The 27,825-nt window shown below is 50.7% G+C and overlaps 1 protein-coding gene across 1 annotated transcript in view; it reads left to right on the forward strand.

Annotated features, from left to right (window-relative positions):
• Positions 1-27,825, forward strand: part of shank3a (SH3 and multiple ankyrin repeat domains 3a) — an 823,427-nt gene that overhangs the window by 563,663 nt on the left and 231,939 nt on the right. Inside the window, exon 14 of the mRNA XM_080207556.1 lies at positions 23,096-23,178. Coding sequence (XP_080063682.1) covers positions 23,096-23,178 — 83 coding nt within the window. The remainder of the gene's footprint in view (positions 1-23,095; positions 23,179-27,825) is intronic.

Here is a 27,825-nt window from a genome sequence, read left to right on the forward strand (position 1 = left end):
AGTCTTTATTTTAGAATTGAACCTCTATCTATGCCTGTCAACATGAGAAATGCATGCACAATTAAGTAATGTAAATGCCAATGCAGACTCCATGATGTCAAGTTCAAATCTCTTCAGTTTCATATCATCCATACTAGTTCATGATTTATTCCTCTGTGGACTAATAATCTGTTTTCTTAAATCTCTCAAAGGCTGACCAGGCTTAATATGCTTCTTATAAGCCATCCATTTTGTAGAATTTATCCAGAAACAATAACAGAAATTCCAAGCCCTCTTAGTTTCCAAATCATTCACTTTTCATTTGGAAAGCAATCCACTCCTAAGTTCACTTTTTCTTGATAAAGCCAGAGCCATACCTGGCTTCATTTTGCAGAATGAAGTAATCCATGTCCACAGCTCAGTTTCAGCTTCCAATGTTCATGTGGTTCCATCTCCAAGGAAATTGGTGAATAATCAAAACCTGACATTTTGCATCTTCCTTCTGCCATCCTGGAACTTACATTTGGCAGCAGCAGTATTCTTGTTTTTCCTTCCAACAGTGAAAAGAAAAACATTTTACAGCAACCAATCACCAAGGCTTAACGTTCACTTTCTGCTATCATGTTAACGCCAATAATGGTATCTGGTAAAGGAATAAGCTTGAAGCTGGTCTTTTACCTCAGATAGGTTTATTCTCAGGCCAGTGCCATCCCAATCTCCATCTGCTTCCCCACACCCAACTAACTGTTCTATTTGTGTTCAGTTTTGCTCTTTTGGTGGTTGAGCCAATCATCACCACCTGTCTTTAATAAGGCAACTGGCTTAACAATGTAATTGTCAGTGGATGCAATTGCTGATATATTTCCATCATAGACAGTCAAGTATACATGTTCATATACCTTCATAGACAGTCACATATTTGCACTGACACACAGTTGCATATATATCCTCACACATACACTGAGTCATATACACCCCTGCCATAGCCCCATATATATCATAGAGTCATAGAATCCTACAATGCAGAAGGAAGCCATTTGGCCCACCAGGTCTGCACTGACCACAATCCCATTTATGCCCCATCCCCATAATCCCATGCATTTACCCTAGCTAGTTCCCCTGATACTAAGGGGCAATTTAGCATGGCCAATCCACCTAACCAGCACATCCTTCTGACTGTGGGAGGAAACCGGAGCACCTGGAATAAATCCGCGTGGACACAGAGAGAATGTGCAAACACCACACAGATAGTGACCCAAGGCAGGAATTGAACCTGGGTCCCTGGCACTGTGAGGCAGCAGTGCTAACCACTGTGCCAGCATGTACACACACTCATAACAATCTGATATACTCCACATTGCGTATAACACTTTGATATATTCCACATTCGTTACACGTGGCCGGTTATATACCACACATCTCATTGTAACTCACTAATGTAATCTGCACCCCTCACTGTAACATGCTATGCCTCCCACTGAAAAATTCTTTGATATAACCAACAGTGCTCACAGCATCTTTTGTTTACAATATCAGTATGTGTTGTGTTTAAGGAAAGCATTTACATTTATATAGTGGCTTTCTCAAGCTGTCAGAAAAACTTGTACAGACAATTATGTACTTTTGAAGGGTAGCCATTGCTTTAAGGTAGGGACTATGGCAGCAAATTTGTGCACAAGAAGGTCCAATAAGCAGGAATGAAATAATGATCAGATGGAATTTTACCAATTCATAGCACCTGGCACAAGTGATGGCAAGCTGGGAAAATAGCATTTAAAGCTAAAATTCTGATTTGCACCTGGCACCAAACAGTTTAAAGTTAAAGTTGACTTATTAGTCACAAGTAGGCTTATGTTAACATTGCAACAAAGTTACTGTGAAAATCCCCTAGTTGCCACACTCCAGCACCTGTCTGAGTACACAGAGGAAGAATTTAGCATGGCCAATGCACCTAACCAGCACGTCCTTCAGACTGGGAGGAAACTGGAGCACACGGAGGAAACCCATGCAGACATGGGGAAGAAAGTGCAGACTCTGCACGGACAGTGACCCAAACTAGAATCGAACCCTGGTCTCTGGCACTGTGAGGCAGCAGTGCTAACCACTGTGTTACAGTGGCACCCATGTTTGCAGTCTTGCTGTCCCTTTTAAGTGGCATGAGCCTTCCAGAATGGGCAGGAGGCTTATTAACATGAGACTGACTGGATTTCAATATCATTAGTGAGCCGGGCATGCAATTGTTCCTCCCCTCTCGGAAGCTTCCCACCTCTCCAGCATGACATCACCCCAGTGCCAATAAGTACAAGTCTGTAAAAATATGGCGTGGGTTCAGCAGTAGCGAAGGAGAGCTAGACATTGAGAGGTGCTGAGCACCAACCTCCAGGGTGCAGTTGTGGGGGTGGTGTCAGCCACCATGCCTGGGTGCAGGGCTTGCATGGGTGTGGGAGATTGGAGGGACTTGGGCTTCTCTAGGGTCTGCAGGGCAGCAATCACCGCTGGCTTGCGGCTCTTGTGGCACATATTACCCTTGGCTACTCATTGACCCCTGAGGGCTTCCATAGGAGGTTGAGTCCTAACCCCACTAATGTCATGCTGGTTGCCCTGACATCCATCTGCTGGACAGGCTGTGTTGTTTCTTGCGAATGTTCAATCCCAGGTCCCACTAACAGTAACAAGCAGCAGGTCTGGCAGCTGTTGCCCCAATCAAGGGAGCTTGGCAGGTGTTAGCATGGCTTCTCACACTGCATGAACCCTGCAGTGATCCTTGTAATGACCACCTGTTGCATGGAAGTCATGAGGTTATTCCTCCACCGACTGTATGAACTGCAAGCTATTTCTGGAAGCCAGTGCACTAGATGTCCAGGTGGGTGCACAAGGGTCTATGTTTCAAGGGTTCCCAATGCTTCCAACTCTCAGCCACTCTTATGCTCCATGCAAGTGCCAGAACATGGAGCCCAGTCTGCCACATGCTGCTGCAAAGGGCCTGTAGTAGCAGGATTCCGTACCTGGTAGGATGGCCATCCGGAGTAGCATCTACGCACTGCAGACCAGAAACCATGCAGCTGCACTACGGATGCAGAAGGCATCGTGCTGTACCATGTGCTGTACAGCCAAATGGGAGGCCATTGGTGACCATGAGGAGGCACAACAATGGCCATGGCAATAATGTAACAGTGGCCAGCAGTCCATTGATGTGGAGAATGACACCGGGGATGGTGTACGGTGGGCAGAGTCTAGTCTCATGGGGACACAAGTTGCTGGGAGGGATTAGGGGCCAGAATGGATAACCCTCAGGTCTCTCTCTCTCTGTGTCTGTCTTCTCTCTGTGTGTCTCTCTGTCTCTGTCTTGCTCTCTGTCTCTGTCTTGCTCTCTGTCTCTGCCTCGCTCTCTGTCTCTGTCTGGCTCTCTGTCTGTCTCTAGCTCTCTGTCTGTCTGTCTGTCTCTCGCTCTCTCTGTCTCTCTCTCTCTCTCTCTTGCTCTCTCTCTGTCTCTCTCTCTCTGTCTCTCTCTCTCTCTCGCTCTCTCTCTGTCTCTTTGTCTCTCTCTCTGTCTTTCTCTCTGTCTCTCTCGCTCTTGTTCTCTCACCCTCTCGCGCTCTTGTGCACTCGCTCACTCTCTGTCTTTCTTGCTCTCCGTCTCGCTCGCGCGCTCTCCGTCTCTCTCGCTGTCCGTCTCTCTCGCTCTCCATCTCTCTCGCTCTCCGTCTCTCTCGCTCTCTGTCTCTCTCGCTCGCTCTCTGTCTGTCTCACTCTCTCTCCCTCTCTTTGTCTCTCTCTGTCTCTCGCCTTCTCATTCTCTCTGTCTCTCGCCTTCTCGTTCTCTCGCATTCTCGTTCTCTCGAGCTCTGGCAATCTCGAGCTCTCGCAGGCTTGCTCTTTCACCCTCTCGTGCTCTCTCTCGTGCTCATTCTCTCTCTCGCGCTTTCTGCTTCGCGCTCTTTCTGCCTGGCGCTCTTTCTCTCTCTCGCGCTCCCCCTCTCTCTCTCGCGCTCCCCCTCTATCTCTCACACCCCCCCTCTCTCTCTCGCGCTCCCCCTCTCTCTCTCTCGCGCTCCCCCTCTCTCTCTCTCGCGCTCCCCCTCTCTCTCTCGCGCTCCCCCTCTCTCTCTCTCGTGCTCCCCCTCTCTCTCTCTCGCGCTCCCCCTCTCTCTCTCTCTCGCGCTCCCTCTCTCTCGCACTCCCTCCCTCTCATGCGCTCCCCCTCTCTCTCTCGCGCTCCCCCTCTCTCTCTCTCACGCTCCCCCTCTCTCTCTCTCGCGCTCCCCCTCTCTCTCTCTCTCGCGCTCCCCCTCTCTCTCTCGCGCTCCCCCTCTCTCTCGCGCGCTCCCCCTCTCTCGCGCGCTCCCCCTCTCTCTCTCGCGCGCTCCCCCTCTCTCTCTCGCGCGCTCCCCCTCTCTCTCTCGCGCGCTCCCCCTCTCTCTCTCGCGCGCTCCTCCTCTCTCTCTCTCGCGCGCTCTCTCTCTCGCTCTCTTTCTCTCTCACACGCTCCCCCTCTCTTGCGCGCTCTCTCTCTCGCGCGGCCTCTCTCTCTCTCGCGTGCTCTCTCTCTCTCTCGCGCGCGCTCTCTCTCGCGCGCGCTCTCTCTCTCGCGCGCTCTCTCTCTCGCGCGCTCTCTCTCTCGCGCGCTCTCTCTCTCGCGCGCGCTCTCTCTCGCGCGCGCGCTCTCTCTCTCTCGCGCGCGCTCTCTCTCTCTCGCGCGCGCTCTCTCTCTCTCGCGCGCGCTCTCTCTCTCTCGCGCGCGCTCTCTCTCTCTCGCGCGCGCTCTCTCTCTCTCGCGCGCGCTCTCTCTCTCGCGCGCGCTCTCTCTCTCTCTCTCCAGCGTGCTCTCTCTCTCTCTCCAACGCGCTCTCTCTCTCTCTCCAACGCGCTCTCTCTCTCTCTCCAACGCGCTCTCTCTCTCTCTCCAGCGCGCTCTCTCTCTCTCTCCAGCGCGCTCTCTCTCTCTCTCCAGCGTGCTCTCTCTCTCTCTCCAGCGCGCTCTCTTTCTCGCGCGCTCTCTCTCTCTCGCGTGCTCTCTCTCTCGCGCGCTCTCTCTCTCTCTCGCGCGCTCTCTCTCTCTCCAGCGCGCGCTCTCTCTCTCTCCAGCGCGCTCTCTCTCTCTCTCCAGCGCGCTCTCTCTCTCTCCAGCGCGCTCTCTCTCTCTCTCCAGCGCGCGCGCTCTCTCTCTCCAGCGCGCTCTCTCTCTCTCCAGCGCGCTCTCTCTCTCTCTCCAGCGCGCTCTCTCTCTCGCGCGCTCTCTTTCTCTCTCGTGCGCTCTCTCTCTCGCGCGCGCGCTCTCTCTCTGGCGCGCTCCCCCTCTCTCGCGCGCTCCCCCTCTCTCGTGCGCTCCCCCTCTCTCGTGCGCTCCCCCCCATCTCTCGCGCGCTCTCGCTCTCTCGCACGCTTGCTCTCTCGCGCGCTCTCTCTCTCTCTCGCGTGCTCTCTCTCGCACGCGCTCTCTCTCTCTCTCCAGCGTGCGCTCTCTCTCCCTCCAGCGCGCGCTCTCTCTCTCTCTCCAGCGCGCGCTCTCTCTCTCTCTCCAGCGCGCGCTCTCTCTCTCTCCAGCGCGCTCTCTCTCTCTCTCTCCAGCGCGCTCTCTCTCTCGCGCGCTCGCTCTCTCTCGCGCGCTCTCTCTCTCTCGCGCGCTCTCTCTCGTGCGCTCTCTCTCTCGCGCGCACGCGCTCTCTCTGGCGCGCTCCCCCTCTCTCTCGCGCGCTCACCCCCATCTCTCGCGCGCTCTCTCTCTCTCGCTCTCTCTCTCTCGCGCGCTTGCTCTCTCGCGCATTCTCTCTCTCTCTCGCGTGCTCTCTCTCTCTCGCACGCGCTCTCTCTCTCTCGCACGCGCTCTCTCTCTCGCACGCGCTCTCTCGCGCGCGCTCTCTCTCTCGCGCTCTGTCTCGTGCGCGCTCTGTCTCGTGCGCGCTCTCTCGTGCGCGCGCTCTCTCGTGCGCGCGCTCTCTCGTGCGCACGCTCTCTCTCGTGCGCGCGCTCTGTCTCTCGCGCGCTCTCTGTCTCTCGCGCGCGCGCTCTCTCTCTGGCGCACTCCCCCTCTCTCTCGCGCGCTCCCCCCCATCTCTCGCGCGCTCTCTCTCTCTCTCGCGCGCTTGCTCTCTCGCGCATTCTCTCTCTCGCGTGCTCTCTCTCTCTCGCACGCGCTCTCTCGCACGCGCTCTCTCTCTCGCGCGCGCTCTCTCTCTCGCGCTCTCTCTCTCGCGCTCTGTCTCGTGCGCGCTCTGTCTCGTGCGCGCTCTGTCTCGTGCGCATGCTCTCTCTCGTGCGCGCGCTCTGTCTCTCCCGCAGGCGCGCGCTTTGTCTCTCGCGCGCGCGCTCTGTCTCTCTCCCGCGCGCGCGCTCTGTCTCTCTCCCGCGCGCGCGCTCTGTCTCTCTCCCGCGCGCGCGCTCTGTCTCTCTCCCGCGCGCGCGCTCTGTCTCTCTCGCGCGCGCGCTCTGTCTCTCTCTCACGCGTGCGCTCTGTCACTCTCTCGCGCGCGCGCTCTCTCTCGCGCGCGCTCTGTCTCTCTCTCGCGTGCGCTCTGTCTCTCTCTCTCACGCGCGCTCTGTCTGTCTCTCTCGCGCGCGCTCTGTCTCTCTCGCGCGCGCTCTCTCTCTCTCCAGCGCGCGCTCTCTCTCTCTCTCCAGCGCGCTCTCTCTCTCGCGCGCTCTCTCTCTCTCGCGCGCGCGTGCGCTCTCTCTCTCTCTCTGGCGCGCTCCCCCTCTCTCTCTGGCGCGCTCCCCCTCTCTCTCTCGCGCGCTCCCCCTCTCTCTCTCTCGCGCTCCCCCCCATCTCTCGCGCACTCTCACTCTCGCTCTCTCTCTCGCTCTCTCTCTCTCTCGCACGCTCCCCCCCTCTCTCTCGCGCGCGCTCTTTCTCTCTCGCGCGCGCTCTCTCTCTCTCCAGCGCGCTCTCTCTCTCGCGCGCTCTCTCTCTCTCTCTCGCGCGCTCTCTCTCTCTCTCGCGCGCTCTCTCTCTCTCGCGCGCTCTCTCTCTCACGCGCGTGCGCTCTCTCTCTCTGGCGCGCTCCCCCTCTCTCTCTCGCCCGCTCCCCCCCATCTCTCGCGCACTCTCACTCTCGCTCTCTCTCTCGCTCTCTCTCTGTCTCGCACGCTCCCCCTCTCTCTCTTGCGCGCGCTCTCTCTCTCGCGCGCGCTCTCTCTCTCACGCGCGTGCGCTCTCTCTCTCTGGTGCGCTCCCCCTCTCTCTCTCGCGCGCTCCCCCCCATCTCTCGCGCACTCTCTCTCTCGCTCTCTCTCTCGCTCTCTCTCTCTCTCGCACGCTCCCCCTCTCTCTCTCGCGCGCGCTCTCTCTCTCTCGCGCGCGCTCTCCCTCTCTCCAGCGTGCTCTCTCTCTCGCGCGCGCTCTCTCTCTCGCGCACTCTCTCTCTCACGCGCGTGCGCTCTCTCTCTCTCTCGCGCGCGCTCTCTCTCTCGCGCGCGCTCTCTCTCTCGCGCGCGCGCTCTCTCTCCAGTGCGCTCTCTCTCGCGCGCTCTCTCTCGCGCTCTCTCTCTCATGCGCTCTCTCTCTAGTGCGCTCTCTCTCACGCTCTCTCTCTCGTGCGCGCGCTCTCTCTGGTGCACGCGCTCTCTTTCTGGTGCGTGCGCTCTCTCGTGCACGTGCTGTCTCTCTTGTGCGCGCGCTCTCTCTCGCGCGCTCTCTCGTGTGCGCGCTCTCTCTCTCGTGCGTGCGCTCTGTCTCTCTCGTGCGTGCGCTCTGTCTCTCTCGTGTGTGCGCTCTGTCTCTCTCGCGCGCGCGCTCTGTCTCTCTCTCGCGCGCGCTCTGTCTCTCTCTCGCGCGCGCTGTCTCTGTCTCTCTCTCGCGCGCGCTCTGTCTCTCTCTCGCGCGCGCTCTGTCTCTCTCTCGCGCGCGCTCTGTCTCTCTCTCGCGCGCGCTCTGTCTCTCTCTCGCGCGCGCTCTGTCTCTCTCTCGCGCGCGCTCTGTCTCTCTCTCGCGCGCGCTCTGTCTCTCTCTCGTGCGCGCTCTGTCTCTCTCTCTCGCGCGCTCTGTCTCTCTCGCGCGCGCTCTGTCTCTCTCGCGCGCGCTCTGTCTCTCTCTCGCGTGCGCTCTGTCTCTCTCGCGCGCACTCTGTCTCTCGCGCGCGCTCTCTCTCTCGCGCGCTCGCTCACTCTCTCGCACGCTCGCTCTCTCGCGTGCTCGCTCACTCTCTTGCGTGCGCTCGCTGTCTCTCGCGCGCACGCTCGCTCTCTCTCGCGCGCTCTCGCTCTCTCTCACGCGCTCTCGCTCCTTCTCTCTCGCGGTTCTTCCCAGTGACTATGTCTGCAGTAAGTGCTGGTTGCTGGAGGAGCTCCAGCTCAAAGTAGATGAGCTGGCCCCTGAGCTTCAGACACTGAGGCTCATCAGAGAGAGGGAGTGTCCCGTACATAATGGGGTGCTAGAGACATCCACACCCCCTAGACTAGCTCACTCTAAGGGTCAGGAACAAGAGGGTGCTGTTGGAGGAAGGAAGGGTGGGAGGAAGGAGGGGGGGATTGGGGAGGAAGGAGGGGGGAACACAAAGGCCTCAGCCTCTCAATCTGCGCAACAGGTTTGAGGTTCTTGCTCCCAGTGTGGACAAGGATGAGGGTTGTAAGGTTGGTAAGCAAACTGCCCACGGTACAGTGATGCAGACACAGGACAAAGAGGAAGAAGTAAAGAGGAATGTAGTGGTAATTGGGGACAGTGTCATTAGGGGCATAGACGCTGTCCTTTGTCACAATGATAAAAGACACAGAAGGGTGTGTCGTCTGCCTGGTGCTCGGGTCCAGGATGTATCATCTGGGCTACAGAGGAACCTGGAGTGGGAGGGTGAGAATCCGCTGGTTTTAGTGCATGTGGGTGCCAACGACATAGGCAAATTGGGGACTAAGGATCTGCAGAGGGAGTATGAGAAGCTGGGAACGAAGTTAAAAAGCAGAACCGACAAGGTGGTTATCTCAGGATTACTACCTGAACCGAGTGCAGACGGGTGTAGGGTGGATAGGATTAAAGTGATGAATGGGTGGCTCAGGGATTGGTGTGGGAGGAATAGGTTTGAATTTATGGGGCATTGGCACCAGTATTGGGGCAGGTGGGACCTGTTCAGATGGGATGGTCTTGGTCTGAACCGTGCTGGGACCAGAGTCCTGGCGAATTGTATAATGAGGACTGTAGATAGGGCTTTAAACTAATTTGGGGGGGGGGGGGGGGGGGGTGGTGGGGGGGGGGGGAGGGTGCAAGGGTAGGAGAAATTACAATGTCAGGGCACAGGTACGGGAAAAGGTCGAGGATGTCCCAATAATAAAGGGAGTAGGAGGCATGAGAAAGGTTGGCAGCATTCCTTCAAATGGGGTCCAGATAAAGGCTGGAATAACGACACTTTATCTGAATGCATGAAGCATTCGGAACAAAGTGAACGAGCTGGTGGCGCAGATCAGCACAAATGGATATGATCTGGTGGCCATTACAGAAACGTGGTTGCAGGGTGACAGGGACTGGGAGCTGAATGTCCAGGGGTATCAAGTGTTTAGGAAGGATAGGCAGGAGGAAAAGGGGGGAGGGGTACCTCTGCTGATTAAGGATAGTATCAGGGCGGCTGTAAGGGAAGATATAGGCTCCAAAGAGCAGAACATGGAATCCTTGTGGGTGGAGATGAGGAACAGCAAGGGGAGGAAGATGCTGGTGGGTGTGGTCTATAGGCCCCAAAATAATAACTTGGAGGTGGGGCGGGCTATAAACACGCAAATAAATGAGGCGTGCAGAAATGGAACGGCGATAATTATGGGGGATTTCAATCTGCATGTTGATTGATTGACCTATGTCGGACGCGGTGGGCTTGAGGAAGAGTTCTTGGAATGCTGCCGGGATGGTTTCCTTGAACAGTGTGTGATGGAACCGACGAGGGAGCAAGCTATCTTAGATCTGGTGTTGTGTAACAAGGCAGGTAGAATTAGGGACCTTGTTGTGAGGGATCCTCTTGGGAAGAGCGATCATTGTATGGTTGAGTTTTTGATGCAGATGGAGGATGAGAAAGTAGGGTCCCGGACCTGTGTCCTCTGTTTGAACAGCGGGGAGTACGATAGGTTGAGAGAGGAATTGGCAAATGTAGATTGGGGGCGCAAATTGGTTGGTAGGACTGCTGAGGAACAGTGGAGGATCTTTAAGGAGATCTCTTTCGGCGCTCAGCAGAAATTTATTCCACTGGTAAAGAAGGATCGTAGGAGAAGGGATAATCAGCCGTGGTTAATGAAGGAGATAAAGGAGAGTATTAAATTAAAAGCTGATGCGTTTAGAGTGGCTAAAAGTAGTGGGCAAGTAGAAGATTGGGAGAGGTTTAAAAATCAACAAAGATTGACAAAGAAGATGATAAAGAAAGGAAGGATAGACTATGAAGCTAAACTAGCACTAAATATAAAAAAGGTTGGTAAGAGTTTTTATAAATATATAAAGAGGAGGAGGCTGGCTAGGATGAATGTTGGACCCTTAGAGGATGAGAGGGGGGATTTAGTGGTAGGGGATGAGGAAATGGCTGAGGCCTTAAATAAGTTTTTTGCCTCGGTCTTCACGGAGGAGGACGCGAACAGTTTGCCAGGTATTAAAGGTAGGAGGATGGTAGGAGTTGAGGGCCTGAATGCGATCACGGTCACTAGAGAGGTAGTGCTTGATCGGCTAGCGGGACTGATGGTGGACAAGTCCCCAGGACCGGATGGAATGCATCCCAGGGTTCTGAAGGAAATGGCAGAGGTGATAGTAGATGCCTTAGTGATTATTTTCCAAACCTTGCTGGATTCCGGGGAAGTGCCGGAAGATTGGAAAACGGCTAATAAGAACATAAGAACATAAGAAATAGGAGCAGGAGTAGGCCATCTAGCCCTTCGAGCCTGCCCCGCCATTCAATAAGATCATGGCTGATCTGTTGTGGCTCAGTTCCACTTTCCCGCCCTCTCCCCATAACCCTTAATCCCCTCTCTTATCAAGAACCCATCAACCCGCTTCTTAAAAATATTTAGCGAGGCAGCCTCCACCACTTCAACGGGCAGAGAATTCCAGAGATTCACCACCCTTTGAGTGAAGAAGTTCCTCCTCAACTCCGTTACGCCGCTGTTTAAAAAGGATAGCAGGCAAAAGGCAGGGAATTATAGGCGGGTTAGTTTAACGTCTGTTGTGGGAAAAATGCTTGAATCCATCATCAAAGAAGAAATAGCGAGGCACCTTGAGAAAAATTATTTGATAGAGCAGACGCAGCACGGATTCGTTAAGGGGAAATCATGTCTGACGAATTTATTGGAATTCTATGAGGATGTGACTAGTGCGGTAGACGGAGGGGAACCGGTGGATGTGGTGTTTCTCGATTTTCAGAAGGCGTTTGATGAGGTGCCGCACAAAAGGTTGCTTCAGAAGGTTAGGGGGCATGGAGTTGGGGGTGAGGTGTTAGCGAGGATAGAGAATTGGCTGTCTAATAGGAGGCAGAGAGTTGGTATCACTGGGTGCTATTTGGATTGGTGGTTGGTGACTAGTGGAGTGCCCCAGGGATCGGTGCTGGGGCCTCAGCTATTTACCATTTATGTAGATGATTTGGAGGAGGGGGCTGAATGTAGGGTGTCGAAATTTGCTGATGACACAAAGATAAGTGGAAAAGCAAATTGTGCGGAGGGTGTGGAAAGTCTGGAGAGGGATCTAGATAGGCTAAGCGAGTGGGCGAGGACCTGGCAGATGGAGTACAATGTTAGCAAGTGTGAGGTTATCCACTTTGGCAAGAATAATAGTAGGAGGGACTACTATTTAAAGGGCAAAAAGCTGCAGCATGCTACGGTGCAGAGGGACCTGGGGGTCCTTGTGCATGAGTCACAAAAACCCAGCTTGCAGGTGCAGCAAGTGATCAGGAAGGCAAATGGGATGCTGGACTTTATAAAAACATAAGAACATAAGAAATAGGAGCAGGAGTCGGCCATCTAGCCCTTCGAGCCTGCCCTGCCATTCAATAAGAGCATGGCTGATCTGTCGTGGCTCAGTTCCACATTCCCGCCCTCTCCCCATAACCCTTAATCCCCTCGCTTATCAAAAACCCATCAACCCGCGTCTTAAAAATATTTAGCGAGGCAGCCTCCACCACTTCAACGGGCAGAGAATTCCAGAGATTCACCACCCTTTGAGCGAAGAAGTTCCTCCTCAACTCCGTTCTAAACTGCCCCCCCCCCGTTTATCTTGAGGCTGTGCCCCCTAGTCCTACCATCCTTTCTGAGCGGGAAGAGTCTCTCCACCTCTATCCTATCCATCCCATTCATCATCTTATACGTCTCAATGAGATCTCCCCTCATTCTTCTAAACTCTAACGAGTACAAGCCTAGTTTATTCAGCCTCTCCTCACAGCTCAACCCCCTCAACTCCGGTATCAGCCTAGTAAACCTCCTCTGCACTCCCTCCAAGGCCAAAATATCCTTGCGTAAGTACGGCGACCAAAACTGCACACAGTACTCCAGCTGCGGCCTCACCAATGCCCGATACAGCTGCAGCAAGACCTCCCTACTTTTATATTCAATCCCCCTCGCTATGAAGGCCAGCATCCCGTTCGCCTTCCTGACCACCTGCTGCACCTGCAGGCTGGGTTTTTGCGACTCATGCACAAGGACCCCGAGGCCCCTCTGCACCATCACCTGCTGCAGTTTTTCGCCACGTAAGCAATAGTCCTTCCTACTATTATTCCTACCAAAGTGGACCACCTCGCACTTGCCAACATTAAATTCCATTTGCCAGTTCCTGGCCCATTCGCCCAGCCTATCTAGATCCTTCTGCAGACTCTCCACACCCTCCGCGCAATTTGCCGTTCCACCAATCTTGGTGTCATCAGCAAATTTCGACACCATACACTCGGTTCCCTCCTCCAGATCATCTATATAAATGGTAAATAGCTGAGGCCCCAGCACCGACCCCTGGGGCACTCCACTAGTCACCAACCGCCAATCTGAATAGCACCCATTAACCCCCACTCTCTGCCTCCTATTTGACAATCAATCCTCTATCCACGCTAACACCCTACCCCCAACTCCATGCCCCCTTACCTTCTGCAATAACCTCTTGTGAGGTACCTTGTCAAACGCCTTCTGAAAATCAAGAAAGACCACATCCACCAGCTCTCCTCTATCCACCGCCCTAGACACATCCTCATAGAACTCCGATAAATTTGTCAGACACGACTTCCCCTTAACGAAACCGTGCTGCGTCTTCTCTATCAAGCAATTCCCCTCAAGATGCCTTGCTATTTCCTCCTTGATGACGGATTCTAACATTTTGCCTACAACAGACTTTAAACTAACCGGCCTATAATTCCCTGCCTTTTGCCTGGCACCCTTCTTAAACAACGTCGTAACATTAGCCGTTTTCCAATCTTCTGGCACTTCCCCGGAATCCAGCGACATTTGGAAAATAACCACCAAGGCATCCACTATCACCTCCGCCATTTCTTTCAGAACCCTTGGATGCATTCCATCCAGTCCTGGGGACTTGTCCACAATCAGTCACTCCAGTCTGCCGAGCACCGCCTCTCTAGTAACAATAATGTCATTGAGACCCTCCAGTCCTACCACCTTTCCATCGCTAACACCCGGCAAATTATTCACGTCCTCCTCCGTGAAGACCGAAACAAAAAAGTTATTCAAGACCTCAGCCATTTTCCCATCCCCTACCACTAAGTCCCCCTTCTCATCCTCTAAGGATCCAACGTTCACCCTAGCCAGCCTCTTCCTTTTTATATATTTATAAAAACTCTTGCTATCCTTTTTTATTAAGCGCTAGCCCAGCTTCATAGTTTCTCCTACCCTTCTTTATCAACTTCTTTGTCAATCTTTGTTGACATTTAAACCTCTCCCAATCCTCTTCTCGCCCACTACTCTTAGCTACTCTAAACACCTCCGCTTTTAATTTAACACTTTCCTTCACCTCCTTCGTTATCCACGGCTTATTACCTCTCCTCCTACAGTCCTTTTTAACCATCGAAATAAATTTCTGCTGAGCACCAAGAAAGATCTCCTTAAAGATCCTCCACTGCTCCTCAGCAGACCTACCTTCCAACGCGCTCCCCCAGTCAACATTCGCCAATTCTTCTCTCATCCTACCATACTCCCCTCTGTTCAAACAAAGGACGCGTGTCCGGGAACCCACTTTCTCCTCCTCCATCTGCACCAGAAACTCCACCATACAATGATCACTCTCCCCAAGAGGATCCTTCACCACAAGGTCCCTAATTCTACCCGTCTCATTACATAATACCAGATCCAAGATAGCTCACTCCCTCGTCGGCTCCAACACACACTGTTCAAGGAAACTATCCCGGCAGCATTCCAAGAACTCCTCCTCGAGCCCACCGCGTCCAACATGGGTCGACCAATCAATATGTAGATTGAAATCCCCCATAATTACGGCCGTCCCATTCCTGCACGCCGCACTTATTTGCGCGTTAACAGCCCGCCCCACCTCCAGATCATTATTCGGGGGCCTATAGACGACACCCACCAGCGTCTTCCTCCCTTTGCTGTTCCTAATCTCCACACACAATGATTCCACTTTCTGCTCTTTGGTTCCTATATCATCCCTTGCTACCACCCTGATGCTATCCTTAATCAGCAGAGCTACGTGCCCCCCCCTTTTTCCTCCCGCCTATCCTTCCTAAACACTTGATACCCCTGGACATTCAGCTCCCAGTCCCTGTCACCTTGCAGCCACGTCTCTGTAATGGCCACCAGATCATATCCATTTGTGCTGATCTGCGCCACCAGCTCATCCACTTTATTCCGAATGCTTTGTGCATTCAGATAAAGTGCCTTCATCCCAGCCTTCACCTGGACCCTATTTGCCAGAACGCCACCAACCATACTCACGCCCCCTACTCCCTTTATTATTGGGATATCCTCGGCCTCTTCCCTTACCTGTACCCTCTCCTTAACTTTAGACCCCGTAATGTCACCTACCCTCACACCCTCCCCCCCCCAATTAGTTTAAAGCCCTGTCTACAGTCCTATTTACACGATTCGCCAGGACTCTGGTCCCAGCACGGTTCAGACCAACCCCATCCCACCCGAACAGGTCCCCCCTACCCCAATACTGATGCCAATGCCCCATAAATTCAAACCCATTCCTCCCACACCAATCCCTGAGCCACCCATTCACTTCCTTAATCTTAACAACCTTACGCCCGTCTGCACTTGGTTCAGGCAGTAGCCCAGAGATAACCACCTTGTCGGTTCTACTTTTTAATTCCATTCCCAGCTTTTCATACTCCCTCCCCAGATCCTCAGTTCGCATTTTGCCTACGTCGTTGGCACCCACATGTACCACAACGACTGGATTCTCACCCTCCCACTCCAGGTTCCTCTGCAGCCCCGATGTGACATCCCGGACCCGAGCACCAGGCAGACAACACACCCTTCTGTGCACTTTGTCATTGTGACAAAGGACAGTGTCAATACCCTTAACCCCACTATCCCCAATTACTACTACATTCCTTTTCACCTTCTCTTTGCCTATGTCCTGCGTCTGCATCACTACTATGTGCAGTTTGCTCACCAACCTCACCTCCCTCGTCTCGTCCAGACTGGAAGCAAGAACCTCAAACCTGTAATGCAGATTGAGAGGCTGAGGCATCCGCTCCCCATCCTCCTCATCCGGTCCCCACCCTCCTTCCTCTGCTCCCCACCCTCCTTCCTCCTCTCAGCAGCCCCCTCTTGTTCCTGACCCTTAGAGTTAGCCAGTCTAGGGGGGGTGGATGTCACTTGCACCCCATTGACAATGGCACCCTCTCTCTCCCTGATGAGCCTCAGCGTCTGTAGCTCAAGAGGCCAGCTCATCTACCTTGAGCTGGAGCTCCTCCAGCAACCTGCACTTACTGCAGACATGGTGACTGGGAAGGACCCTGGGGTCCACCAGCTCCCACATCATACAGAAACAACACATCACATGTCCCTCCATTATTCACTGTAGTAATATTGAAAATTTCAACACGAACTTACGTGGCCCTTTTTCTCCCTAGCCCTTTTTCTCCCTAGCCCTTTTTCTCCCTAGCCCTTTTTCTCCCTAGCCCTTTTGCTCCCTAGCCCTTTTGCTCCTAAGCCCTAGTATCTCACTCTGCTTCTCTCTCACTCCGCTGCCCGCTCCAACGCTGCCCGCTGTCTACACCAGGCCTCCTTTTAAACCTGGCGCTGTTTTAAAGCTTGCTCCCCCACAACTCCCTGCTATCCACTCCCCTAGAATTCTTAAAGTGGTAGAAACAAAAAGCCCGCAAAAATGCTTTTAAATGATTTAAACAGTTCTACAAGGTAAGTTCTTACTACGAAAGTGCTTTAAACTTATTTAAACAGGTTTTTAACAGGTAATTTCTTATCTGTCTCTCTGCTCCTTCACTCGTCTGCTCCAGCGAGAGGGATTGAATATAAAAGCAGGGAGGTCTTGCTGCAACTGTACAGGGCACTGGTGAGGCCGCAGCTGGAGTACTGTGTGCAGTTTTGGTCGCCGCACTTGCGCAAGGATATTTTGGCCTTGGAGGGAGTGCAGAGGAGGTTCACTAGGCTGATACCGGAGATGAGGGGGTTGAACTATGAAGAGAGGCTGAATAGACTGGGTTTGTACTCGTTGGAATTTAGAAGGATGAGGGGGGATCTTATAGAGACGTATAAGATAATGAAGGGGATGAATAGGGTAGAGGTAGAGAGATTCTTCCCGCTCAGAAAGGACAGCAGGACTAGAGGGCACAGCCTCAAGATAAGGCGGGGTGCAGTTTAGAACGGAGTTGAGAAGGAACTTCTTCACTCAAAGGGTGATGAATCTCTGGAATTCTCTGCCCATTGATGTGGTAGAGGCTACCTCGCTAAATATATTTAAGACACGGGTGGATAGGTTTTTGGTAGGCAAGGGAATTAAGGGTTATGGGGAGAAAGCAGGAAAGTGGAACTGACCCACTTCAGATCAGCCATGATCTTATTGAATGGCGAGGCAGGCTCAAAGGGCTAGATGGCCTACTCCTGCTTCTATTTCTTATGTTCTCCCTCTCTGGCGCTCTCTCTCTGTCTCTCGCGCTCTCTCTCTCTGTCTCTCGCGCTCTCTCTCTCTGTCTCTCACGCTCTCTCTCTCTGTCTCTCGCGCTCTCTCTCTCTGTTTCTCGCGCTCTCTCTCTGTTTCTCGCGCTCTCTCTCTCTGTTTCTCGCGCTCTCTCTCTCTGTTTCTCGCGCTCTCTCTCTCTGTTTCTTGCGCTCTCTCTCTCTGTCTCTCGCGCTCTCTCTCTGTCTCTCACGCTCTCTCTCTCTGTTTCTCGCGCTCTCTCTCTCTGTTTCTCGCGCTCTCTCTCTCTGTTTCTCGCGCTCTCTCTCTCTGTTTCTCGCGCTCTCTCTGTCGCACTCTGTCTCTGGTGCTCTCTCTCTGTCTCGCGCGCGCTCTCTCTGCCGCCCTCGCGCGCGCTCTCTCTGCCGCCCTCGCGCGCGCTCTCTCTGCCGCCCTCGCGCGCGCTCTCTCTGCTGCCCTCTCGCGCGCTCTCTCTCACGCTCTCTCGCGCGGTCCCTCTATGTCACTTCTACTTCCTGAGCGGAGATGGATCTTGGATTTGAGCTAGTAGAGCTGGCAGTTATACTCGTTCCTGCCATGTTGGCTGACGAATGAGACAAATCCAGGCTCGAGGAAACAGAGGGACAATGATCAGGGTCAGGATCCGGCCACCCATCACCCGAGGGGGTGAGGGATGGCAGAGATAGAAACTCAGGTTCAATAGGGCGTACTCGCATGTTATATCCTTCACCGAGATGCCAAGCGTCATGTGCTGCTGTAGACCTGGCACCTTTTGGGGCAGGAGGCCATCCATACCCAGTGGCTGTGATGGTCACAGTGGCACTCAATTTTTATGCTTCCAGTTTCTTCCAGGTCTCAAAAGATGTCTTCTGCAGCATCTCTTGGTCACCAGCACATAAGTGCATCCATGAGGTGACAGATGCAGTGTACGCTGGGGTAGGCAACTCCATGCATTTTGACATGTGCCATGCCCAACAGAAAGCTCAGGCTACAGGCTTTGTCACCATCGCCAGGCTGGCCAATGGACAGCGGGCTGTCAATGGCATACATGTCATCCTGTGGGCATGTGGAATCAGAGAGTGCCTTTATAAATCACGAGGGGTTCCACTCCCTGAATGTCCAGATTGTGTGATCACCGGCATAACGTTATGCAGGTGTGCACACGCCACCCAGCATGCACAATAGTTACATCCTGTGGAGTTCGGACATCCCTCAACCACCTCAGGCTGCTGGGATGGTTCGCGGGAGACAAGTGCACTGAGGTCATGGCTGATGATGCCTGAGACCAAGGTGGAAACAGGTTATCATGAGACCCAGGCTGCCACCCAATCCATCGTCAAGCAGTGCATCAGCCTGCTTAAGATGTGGTTTCATTTCCTGGACCACCCTGGCAGTTCTCTACACTACAGCCCCCCAGAGGGTCTACCGCATCATGTTGGTCTACTGTGCGTTCCGCAACCTTACACTACAGGGAGGCAACATCCTGGATGAGAGGGTGAAAAGACCAGACACCCCTGAGGAGGCAGCAGGGCAGGAGGTGCCGATGATGGAGGACAGGTGACAGCAAGTGTCCAGCATGGCAGAGCAGTGAGGTGTGTGCTGCAGCTGCAACCCACACCCATTCCCCCCCCACCCCTCAATTCCTAACCCCCCTCTCCCCAACCTTGTCTACACTCCCCGATATGGCCCTTATTGCTATCATACCAGGTGATGGGCCTGGGTTGCCATGTTAGTGAGTTTTGTGCCCAGACAGTAGGGTGATGACAACTCGCTGTGCAGCACACTAAGATGCTGCCCTGGTGCAAAAAAAAGTCTGATGCCTACCTGTTCTCTGACTGCACGTTAGCACTTGGGCCCACGTCTGAGTGGGAGTTGCGGACATCCTGTGCGGCCCGAAGCACTGGAGCTGGGCATGGGATGGTGGTGAGGGAGGCTGGGCCTAGTGTCTGTTGGTGATGAGGATAGCAACTCAGGCTGTACTGTCACTGTGGGCATTAATAGACCCCACTCCTGGGACTTCTTGGGAAGTGCTGTCAGGGATTGGAGCAGAGGAGCTCAGGCTGCTGACTCCCATGTCAGCAGACAGGGAAAGTGACTTTGCGTTCCTAATGGCATTTTCGGATGAGTGCTTCGAGTATCACAGCCAACAGTCAGGGATTTGCCACAGGTGCTGGTAATTGGAGATTGCGTGACATTGTCAGTAGGTATCATCAGTGCACACACTTCGGAACAAAGGACCTCTCTGTCGCAATGTGACACTCTGTGCCTCTATACATACAGTCGGGATATGAGACTCAGGGATGGATGAGTCACCTTGTGGGGTCCAATAACATTTAATAATGATTATCTATTGCGCCAATTACCCTGTCACTAATTACAGCATCTGCCTTCACCTGTGCTCTCTGGGGACCTTTAATCTTACATTGCCAGCGCTACGTCTAGATGAATCCCTGAACCCCACCAATTCCCCCAGGATGCATATCAGAGATGGTGGCAGTCAGTTATGTTTTGTGCTCTGTGCCCTGTGATTGCCATTGATGGGTGTACCCAGGGAGGCCAGACCCTGGGGCACTCCAGCCGACTTTCGGTGTCATGGATGCAGCCTCATGTTCAGCACGTTGCCTGTGAGATGCATTGGTGTCAGGAAGAGGGGATTCAGAATGGCTGGGAACTGCCAGAGTTCCCTGGGTGGAAGGCCCCTGCTTGGGCTCCAGCACTTGCTTCTCCCATGGGGTGTTCTTTGGCCCTGGGACACTCAATGGGATGAAGGGTCTGGAGTGAGCACCAGACACCTAGTGTCACCTGGCTCTGCCAGTCTTGAAAGCCCAACTTTGTCTGCGCCAAGGCATGTGAGCCCTCAGCGATGGCCTAAGAGTCTGAACCAAGCTCTGGAGCTCCTCACCAATTGCCTGTTGTGGCTGGATCAAGCTCCGGAGCCCCTCCACATTTGCCCATTGAGATTGGGCCATGCTGTCAAAGCCCACAGCCATGGCTTGCTGAAACTGGGCCATGCTGTCAAAGCCTCAGAAATATCCCTCTGTGATTCCAGTAAGCTCCTGAGGTCCTCAGCCATCGACGTCTAAGACTCAGCCATATGTTGGACCCTTTCATCCATGGCTACCATTTCCTTCCCCAGGCTTTCCACTGCAGTCGCCACCCAAGCAGTATTGGTCTGGGTGCCATGCAATGCCGGTACCAGTGACACCCCCTCCTGCAATTACCAGCTCTGCTTCTAGAGAACTGTTCCCAGCTGCTTGTCGCCTGGCTGGGGGCCAGCTGTCTCCTTGGCTTCGGCAAATCTCTGCATTCCCACACCCACTCAGCATTAATGGCTGAGTGGTGCTCACCAGAAAATAACCCAGAAGCCTCACCACTAATGTGTCCCACTGAGATGACTCTGTTGACTGGTCTCTGTCGAAGTTGTTCTCCAAGGTGTCAATGGGGTTCGCAGCAGGGGTGCCAGCTCCTGAGGGCCAGACCTCATTGGGTTTCGCTTCTGCAAAAGGAGACACACAGTTCAGTGCGAGGGCACATCTGGGCAGTTTGCAGCTGATTTGGAAATGGTCATATGAATGAAGGTTTTGTGGCTCCTCACTTCTTTGCTGTATGCCAATCTATCAATTATGGCACTTTCTGTTGCCTTCCCTGAGAGCTCCATGGCTCGCTCCATGAACGGATCAGAAGATGCAGCTTGGGGACTCGCACCAATTAAGAGGCTGCTTAGTCAGGGAAGTTGGGGGCCTGCCTTTGGAGCCACTGTATTACAGAAACAACATGACCAGGAAGAGGATGGCTCAATGGTGCTTTCTAAGTTAATGATGATTGGAAGCCTGATGGCTACATGTCCACAGGATGTTCAGGGTTGGGGGCAGGATGAGATGGATACTAACCCTTGTTACCCACTGCCCAAACAAAATCATTAATTTTCTTGCAGCATTGACCACAGGTCCTCCATGTCGGTGCATGGGCACTGTCTGCTGCAGCCACCGCATCCAGGCCACATTGCTGTCCTGGCTCCGGGGTCATCTGCCCTTTTTGGGAACAACATGGCACACCTTTTCTCTATGGCATCCAGCAGCCATCCTAACCTTCCCTCCATAAAACATGGGGCTGCTTTGCAAGGTGCCATTTTCCTGGCATGGCTGGCTGTGAGTGTCTTGTTAGTGTTTAAATTAAACTCCCCCTGCTCAACAGCGCACAGCTATGGCCATGTGAGGTGAGTCTCGTGCCTGGAGCCTCCATGATGGTATTTTTCATGTGACTGCTTTTTCAATGCACTAAATGTCAAAAGATTGCGACGCCGAACACACCTGAAAGACTGGTAGGGGATAGGGGATCTAAAACTAGAGTGCATAGGTTTAAGGTGAGAGGGGAGAGATGCAAAAGTGTCCAGGGGGGCAATTTTTTCACACACAGTGTGGTAAGTGTCTGGAACAACTGTCAGAGATAGTAGTAGAGGTGGTACAATTTTATCTTTTAAAAAGCCTTTAGATAGTTACGTGGGTACGATGGGTATAGAGGGATATGGGCCAAATGCAGACAATTGGGATTAGCTTAGAGGTTTTAAAAAAAGGGCAGCATGGACAAGTTGGACCAAAGGGCCTGTTTCCATACTGTAAACCTCTATGACTTTATGACCTGTGTGGAACACTGCATCATTCTCACAGCTTTGACACTTAGAAAACTTTTGGGTAAATCTGCCTAATGTTTCGGGTCATCAGATGAATGGATGCATACCCAAAATATTAACTCTCTTTTTGCCTCACTGATGCTGTCACACCTGTTGAGTATGTCCAGAATTTTCTGTATTTATTTCAGATTTCCAGCTTCCGCATTACTTTGCTCTAGAAATCTACCTTTGACATGGGGTAAGGGATAAATGAGCTCAGACAATGGGGATATGCAAAACATTCTTCGAAAGTGCCAGTGAATCTTTTAGGTCAGCTTGAGAAGACAAGGGCCTCATCTAAGTGTCTCATTCATTAGGAGGCACTTCCAACACTGCAGCACTCCTTTAGTGCTGCTCTGGAATTTTAACCTCCATTATGATCTCAAGCTTCTAGAGTGGGATTTGAACCAACAATTTCCTGAGGATGCTATCAACAGAAACAAGGTTGACAATTGTTCATAATTGTTAAGGTAAAACTAATGCTCAAATGGCAATTACATGCTATTCCGAAATTCATCAGCAATCAGCAAAGTATATTTTATCTGTCACGTTCTTGTTTGTGAAGAAAGCAAAAAGAATTAATTGATCATGTTACTGACAGTATTTTTGATGAATAACATTGACAGGGTCAGCTGCTTCCTTATTTGTATATTTATCTGTTTGAAATGCACGATTGATTTATTTTGTTTTTTTGCCTCTCTTCTGAACCACCAATTACTGGGCCACAATGGTTTATGAAGTAAATCATAGTGGGCTGGCTTATGGGTAGATTGTGTTTGTGATGTCTTTCGGATATTTTTCGGCTGGCTTGTTAATTGTTCACACTCGCTCTAGTGTTTGCCGCAGACGAAAACCAGCTTCTTTCTCCCCTCTCTCTAACAGCGTATGGATGTGAGTGACTCCTGGAGCCTGTAGGAAGTTCCTTTGCATGTAATTAACACCCAGCAGCTGCCTTGTGTGAGGGATGTCAGACTAGAATGCTAGATCGGCATTTGTTTGATTTCCCCTCCCACCCCCCCATCCTCTCCCACTCCCCCTCCGTGTATTATGCAACAGGCTATGTGCAGGGGGGAGGAAAGAGGCATTTGGGGTGGGGTTTGAATGGAGTGGGGGGGATGAGAAATGCATGCTGCTCGAGTGACTGAGGTGTGTGTGTGTGTGTGTGTGTGTGTGTGTGTGTGTGTGTGTGTGTGTGTGTGTGTGTGTGTGTGTGTGTGTGTGTGTGTGTGTATGTGAGTGTCTTAGACAGCAAGCATCTCAGCTTTATTTTGTTAACTCCAACCTCTGTGCAGAAGAGAAAAACACACACGCACACATACACACACACATACATACGCACACATACACATACATACAATCAAGACTTTGCTGCTGCTGCTGAATGCTGGTGATCACCTTTTGAAGATGGTTGTGAAAAGTAACCCAGCTCCCCTCTTCTCTTTCTCTCACAGTGATTATGTCATCGAGGAAAAGACAGCAGTGCTTCAGAAGAAGGAGAACGAGGGATATGGCTTTGTCCTCCGAGGAGCTAAAGGTGGGATTTGCTGCATTCCTGATTCCCTTATTTTTCCTTTGTGAAACATCCAGCTACATACTGAGCTGGGGTTATAGTGCTGCACAGATGATCGGGAATTTGTATTTTGCCTTGAGAATCTTTCACACTGCTTCTGCCGTCCCCTATGAATCTGTCCAGTTTAACAGCTTGTTTCAGTGTTGCTAGCTTAGCCTCAACACCTTCAATCTTTGTCATACTTGCAACATGATGAGGAACCATTGTTATATCTGTGTTGTACAGATGGACAGGGTGAATTTATGCTTCACCACGGATAACGTTCTATTCATCATGCTTCTCATTATTGCAGGCAGCAGGACTGCAGCTAGAAAGAGACAACAGAATGGCCAATTGCATTTTTCTTGAAAACTGACTGTTATGCCAAACACTGGTATAAAAATATGGTTGACACATTTCCCTGTTTTGCAGAAATTTCAGGGCGAAATATGCAACTGCTCTGGAAAGCGAGGGTTATTAGATAGGGACAGAATTCTTGTTAAAAGCAGCTACATGCCCAAAGCATCGGAGCCTTTCTCTCCAGTGCAATTTTTCCAACAGGCTGGAAGGGTAATGTTTTAGAAAATGTAGTCAGAGTGTGCCCGTGTAAATACTTGGCAGAAAGTACCACTTCAATTTGCGTGTGAGCACTTGTATCTGTGTCAGCGCCTGCGGAACATGTGTGTGCACGCATGTGTGTGTGTATGTGTAAATGCGCACATGTGTGCACGCAAGTGAATGACCACAGACCTCGTTACGTGTGAGTTGATCTGCCTACACAAATTCACATGTCCAGCTATTGATGCAAAAGAAAACTATTCCTGTCACGGTATGTACAATACTGATATTCTCAGATACAGGAACAATGTGAATTCTGTGCTAAATAATGGTATCAACATTCATAATGGCATTACGTACAACAAAACTGTTTGTCCTTTTCAGGAGCCTGTGTGTCCATCTCTCTAATGTATGGAATGGGATTCACTTTCCGTCAACTGTATCCACTATCTTGTCCTCCATTTTTTGTAGTGGCACTTATAATGTTTGTCCCTCTACATAACAAAATTAATCATTCACCTTTGATTGTACAGAACAATATTCACTGACCATTCCTCTATTGTATAGAACAAGATTCTTGTTCTTGTTGTTGTATGCAACAGTACTCACTGCCTGTTTCTGTATTGTATAAGATTCACTTTCTGTTCAGCTATTATATATGACAATATTCAATGCCTATTCCTCTATTATATGTAATAGGATTCACTGTCCCTTCCTCTATTGCATAAAAGAATAATTGCTACTTGTTCCTCTATTTTACATGTAACAGAATTCACAGTCCATTCCTCTAATGTATTGAATAGTATTCACTATTTGTTCTTCTATTATATATAACTGGATTCACCATCCATTCCTCTATTGTATGAAACTATGTTGTTCCTCTATTATATATAACAGAATTCACTGTGCATTCCTCTGATTTATAAAACAGTATTTGCTACTCATTCCTCTATTATATGTAATAATTTTATAGGACAATATTCACTACACGTTCCTCTAATATATGTAACAGGACTCACTGTCCCTTTATTGCACGAAAGAGTATTCATACTCATTCCTCTATTATATATAACAGGATTCACTGTCCCTTCCCCTGTTTTATAGGACAATAATCACTGCCCGTTCCTCTATTGTATATAGGTTTCACTGTTCATCCTGTTGTTTAATAGGATTAACTATTTGTCTGTCCATTATATAAAATGGGATTCATGGTTTATCCATTTGTTAAAAATATGGTTCATGGTCTGCCCCCTCATGTATATAATGGGATTAAATATTAATTTCTCTGTTGTTAAGGACATTCATAGCCTGACCTTCCACTGTATGTTTTTTCTGTTCATGGAGCATGAGTGTCACTGACAAAGCAAGCATTTATTGTCTATCCCTAATGGCCTTTGAGAAGGTGGTGATAAGCTGCCTTCGTGAACAGCTGTGATCCACTTGGTACAGGTACAACCCACAGTGCTGTTAGAGAGCGAATTCCAGGAGCTTGACCAGTGACAGTGAAGGAATGGCAATTTGGTTCCAGTCAGGATGATGTGTGAGTTGGAGGTGTACTTGCAGGTGGTGGTGATCCCATGCATCTGCTATTCTTGTTCTTCTAGGTGTTAGAAGTCACAGGTTTAGAAGGTGCTGTCGAAGGAATCTTGGCAAGTTGCTGTAGTGCCTCTCGTAGATGGTAACCTCTGCAGCCACTGTGCACTGATGATGGAGAAAGTGAATATTTAAGGTGGTGATCAGAATACCAATCAAGCAGACTGCTTTGTCCTGGATGGTGTTGAGATTCTTGAGTGTTGGAGCTGCGTTTATCCAGGCAAGTGGAACATATTCCATCACATGCCTGACTTGTGCCTTATAGATGGTGGGCAGCTTTTGGTGGGATAGGAGATCAGTTATTTGCTACAAAATTCCCAGCCTTTACCTGCTCTTGTTGTCAAGAATTTTCTGGTCAGTAGTAATTCCCACGATGTTAATGGTGAAAGACTCAGCAATGGTAATGTGGTTGAATGTCAAGGGGAAATAGTTAGAGTCTCTCTTGTTAGTGATGATCTTCGCCTGGTATCTGTGAGGTAAAAATGTTACTTGCCACTTCTCAAGTCATAGAAAGTAGGTGCAGGAACGGGCCATTTGACCCTTCAAGCCTGGTCCATTATTTGTTCTGATCATGGGTGATCATCCGACTCAGTAGCTTGATCCTGCCTTCCCCCATATTCATTGATTCCCTATGCCCCAAGAGCTACATCTAACTCCTCGAAAACAGACAATGTTTTGGCCTCAATTGCTTTCTGTGGTAATGAATTCCACAAGCTTACCATTATCTGGCTCATCCCAATTAAGTTGTATGCAGAGATGGACTTCTTCATTAAGTAAATAATACCGAACATTGTGCAATTATCAGTGAATATTTTCACTTTTGACCTTTTAGGTCAGGAGCCAACAGGCCCTGGTGGAACCCAATCTGAGCATTGATAAGCAGCTTATTGCTGTGTAAGTGTTACTTGATAGCATTGCCAAAGTACCTTACAACATTTTGCTGCTGATTGACAATAGATTGAAGGAGTGGCAATTGACCTGATTGGATTTGTCCTGCTTTTTGTGGACAGAATGCATCTGGGCAATTTTCCAAATTGTCAGGTAAATCTATGTTATAGCTGTACTGGAACAACTTGATAAGAGCGCAGGTCGTTCTGAATTACATCTTCAGTACTACTGCTGGATGTTATCAGGGCCCAAAGATTTTGGTATATTGAGCATCATCAAACTGGTTCTTCATTACGCATGGAATGAATTGAACAGGCTGAATACTAATGTCAGTGATACTGGTGATATCAAGAGGAGGCCAAGATGGATCTATTGGCTGAAAACAGCTACAGTTGCTTCAACCTTGGCCTTTTGCACTAACATGTTGGACTCAGCCATCATTGAAGATGGAGGTTTTGTGGAACAGCCTCCTCTAGTTAGTTCTTTGATTGTCGATCACCATTTGCTACTGGATGTGACAGATAGGCAAAGCTTTAATTTGATCCATTGATTGTGGAACCATTTAGCTCTGTCTATATCTTGCAGCTTTGGCTGTCTAGCATGCATGTTGCCCTGTGTTACAGTTTCATAGGTTGGCACCTCATTTTTAGGTAACACCAATCAGATGCTGGTACTGGCATGCTCTCCTACACTCCTCATTGAACCAGAATTGGTCCTTTGACTTAATGGTAATGGAAGAGTGAAGGGTATGTTAGGATTAGATTACAGATTGCAATTGAATATACCTCTGTTGCTGTTGATGACCCACAAATCTTTATGCAAATCTACTTTTGAGCTGCTAGGTCTAGTCTGAGCCCATCCCATGTAGCATGGTGGTGGTGCTAAACAACATGATGGAGAACTCGCCTCCACAAGGACATTTGGTGGTCACTCCTACCAATACTGTCACGAATTGATGCATCTGTGACTGGTAGATTGATGATGATGAGATCAAGTAAGATTTTCTGTCTTGTTTGTTTTCTCACCACCTGCTGCAGGCTCAGGTTGGCAGACATGTTCATCATTACACAGCTAGTTCAGCCAGTAGTGGTGCTACTGAGCCATTCTTAGTGTTGGACATGGAAATCCTCCATCCAGAGTTTACTTTGTGCCCTTGCCCAAGGAAACAGAGTAAACTCTGGATGGAGGATTTCAATGTCCAACACTAAGAGTGGCTCAGTAGCACCACTAAGGCTGAACTAGCTGTGCAATGCATCTTCCAAGTGTTTTTTAAAGTACTGATTCATCAACTAATGTACGATGATGGTAATAATCATCAGTACAATGTTTGCTTGTCCATTGCCCATGTTTGGCCAGGTGCCATGAGACATCATACGGTCCGGTGTCAATGCTGTGAGCTCACAAGTTCACCCTTCCTAACAGTGCTGTCACCTCTGGTGGCTCTGTGCTGCCAGTGGCAAGGGACGTACCCAAGGATGGTGATGGAGGAATTGGGTGTAAGGTTTGTTTTATGAAGTATTACTTTGTCAGGCTGTTGCTTGACTCTTCTGTGGGACAGCTCTTCCACTTTATAATTGGACTCACTGCCCATAC

This window comes from Carcharhinus amblyrhynchos, chromosome 19 (genome assembly GCF_965287045.1).
Source record: "Carcharhinus amblyrhynchos chromosome 19, sCarAmb.v2.hapA, whole genome shotgun sequence".
NCBI lineage: Eukaryota > Metazoa > Chordata > Chondrichthyes > Carcharhiniformes > Carcharhinidae > Carcharhinus > Carcharhinus amblyrhynchos.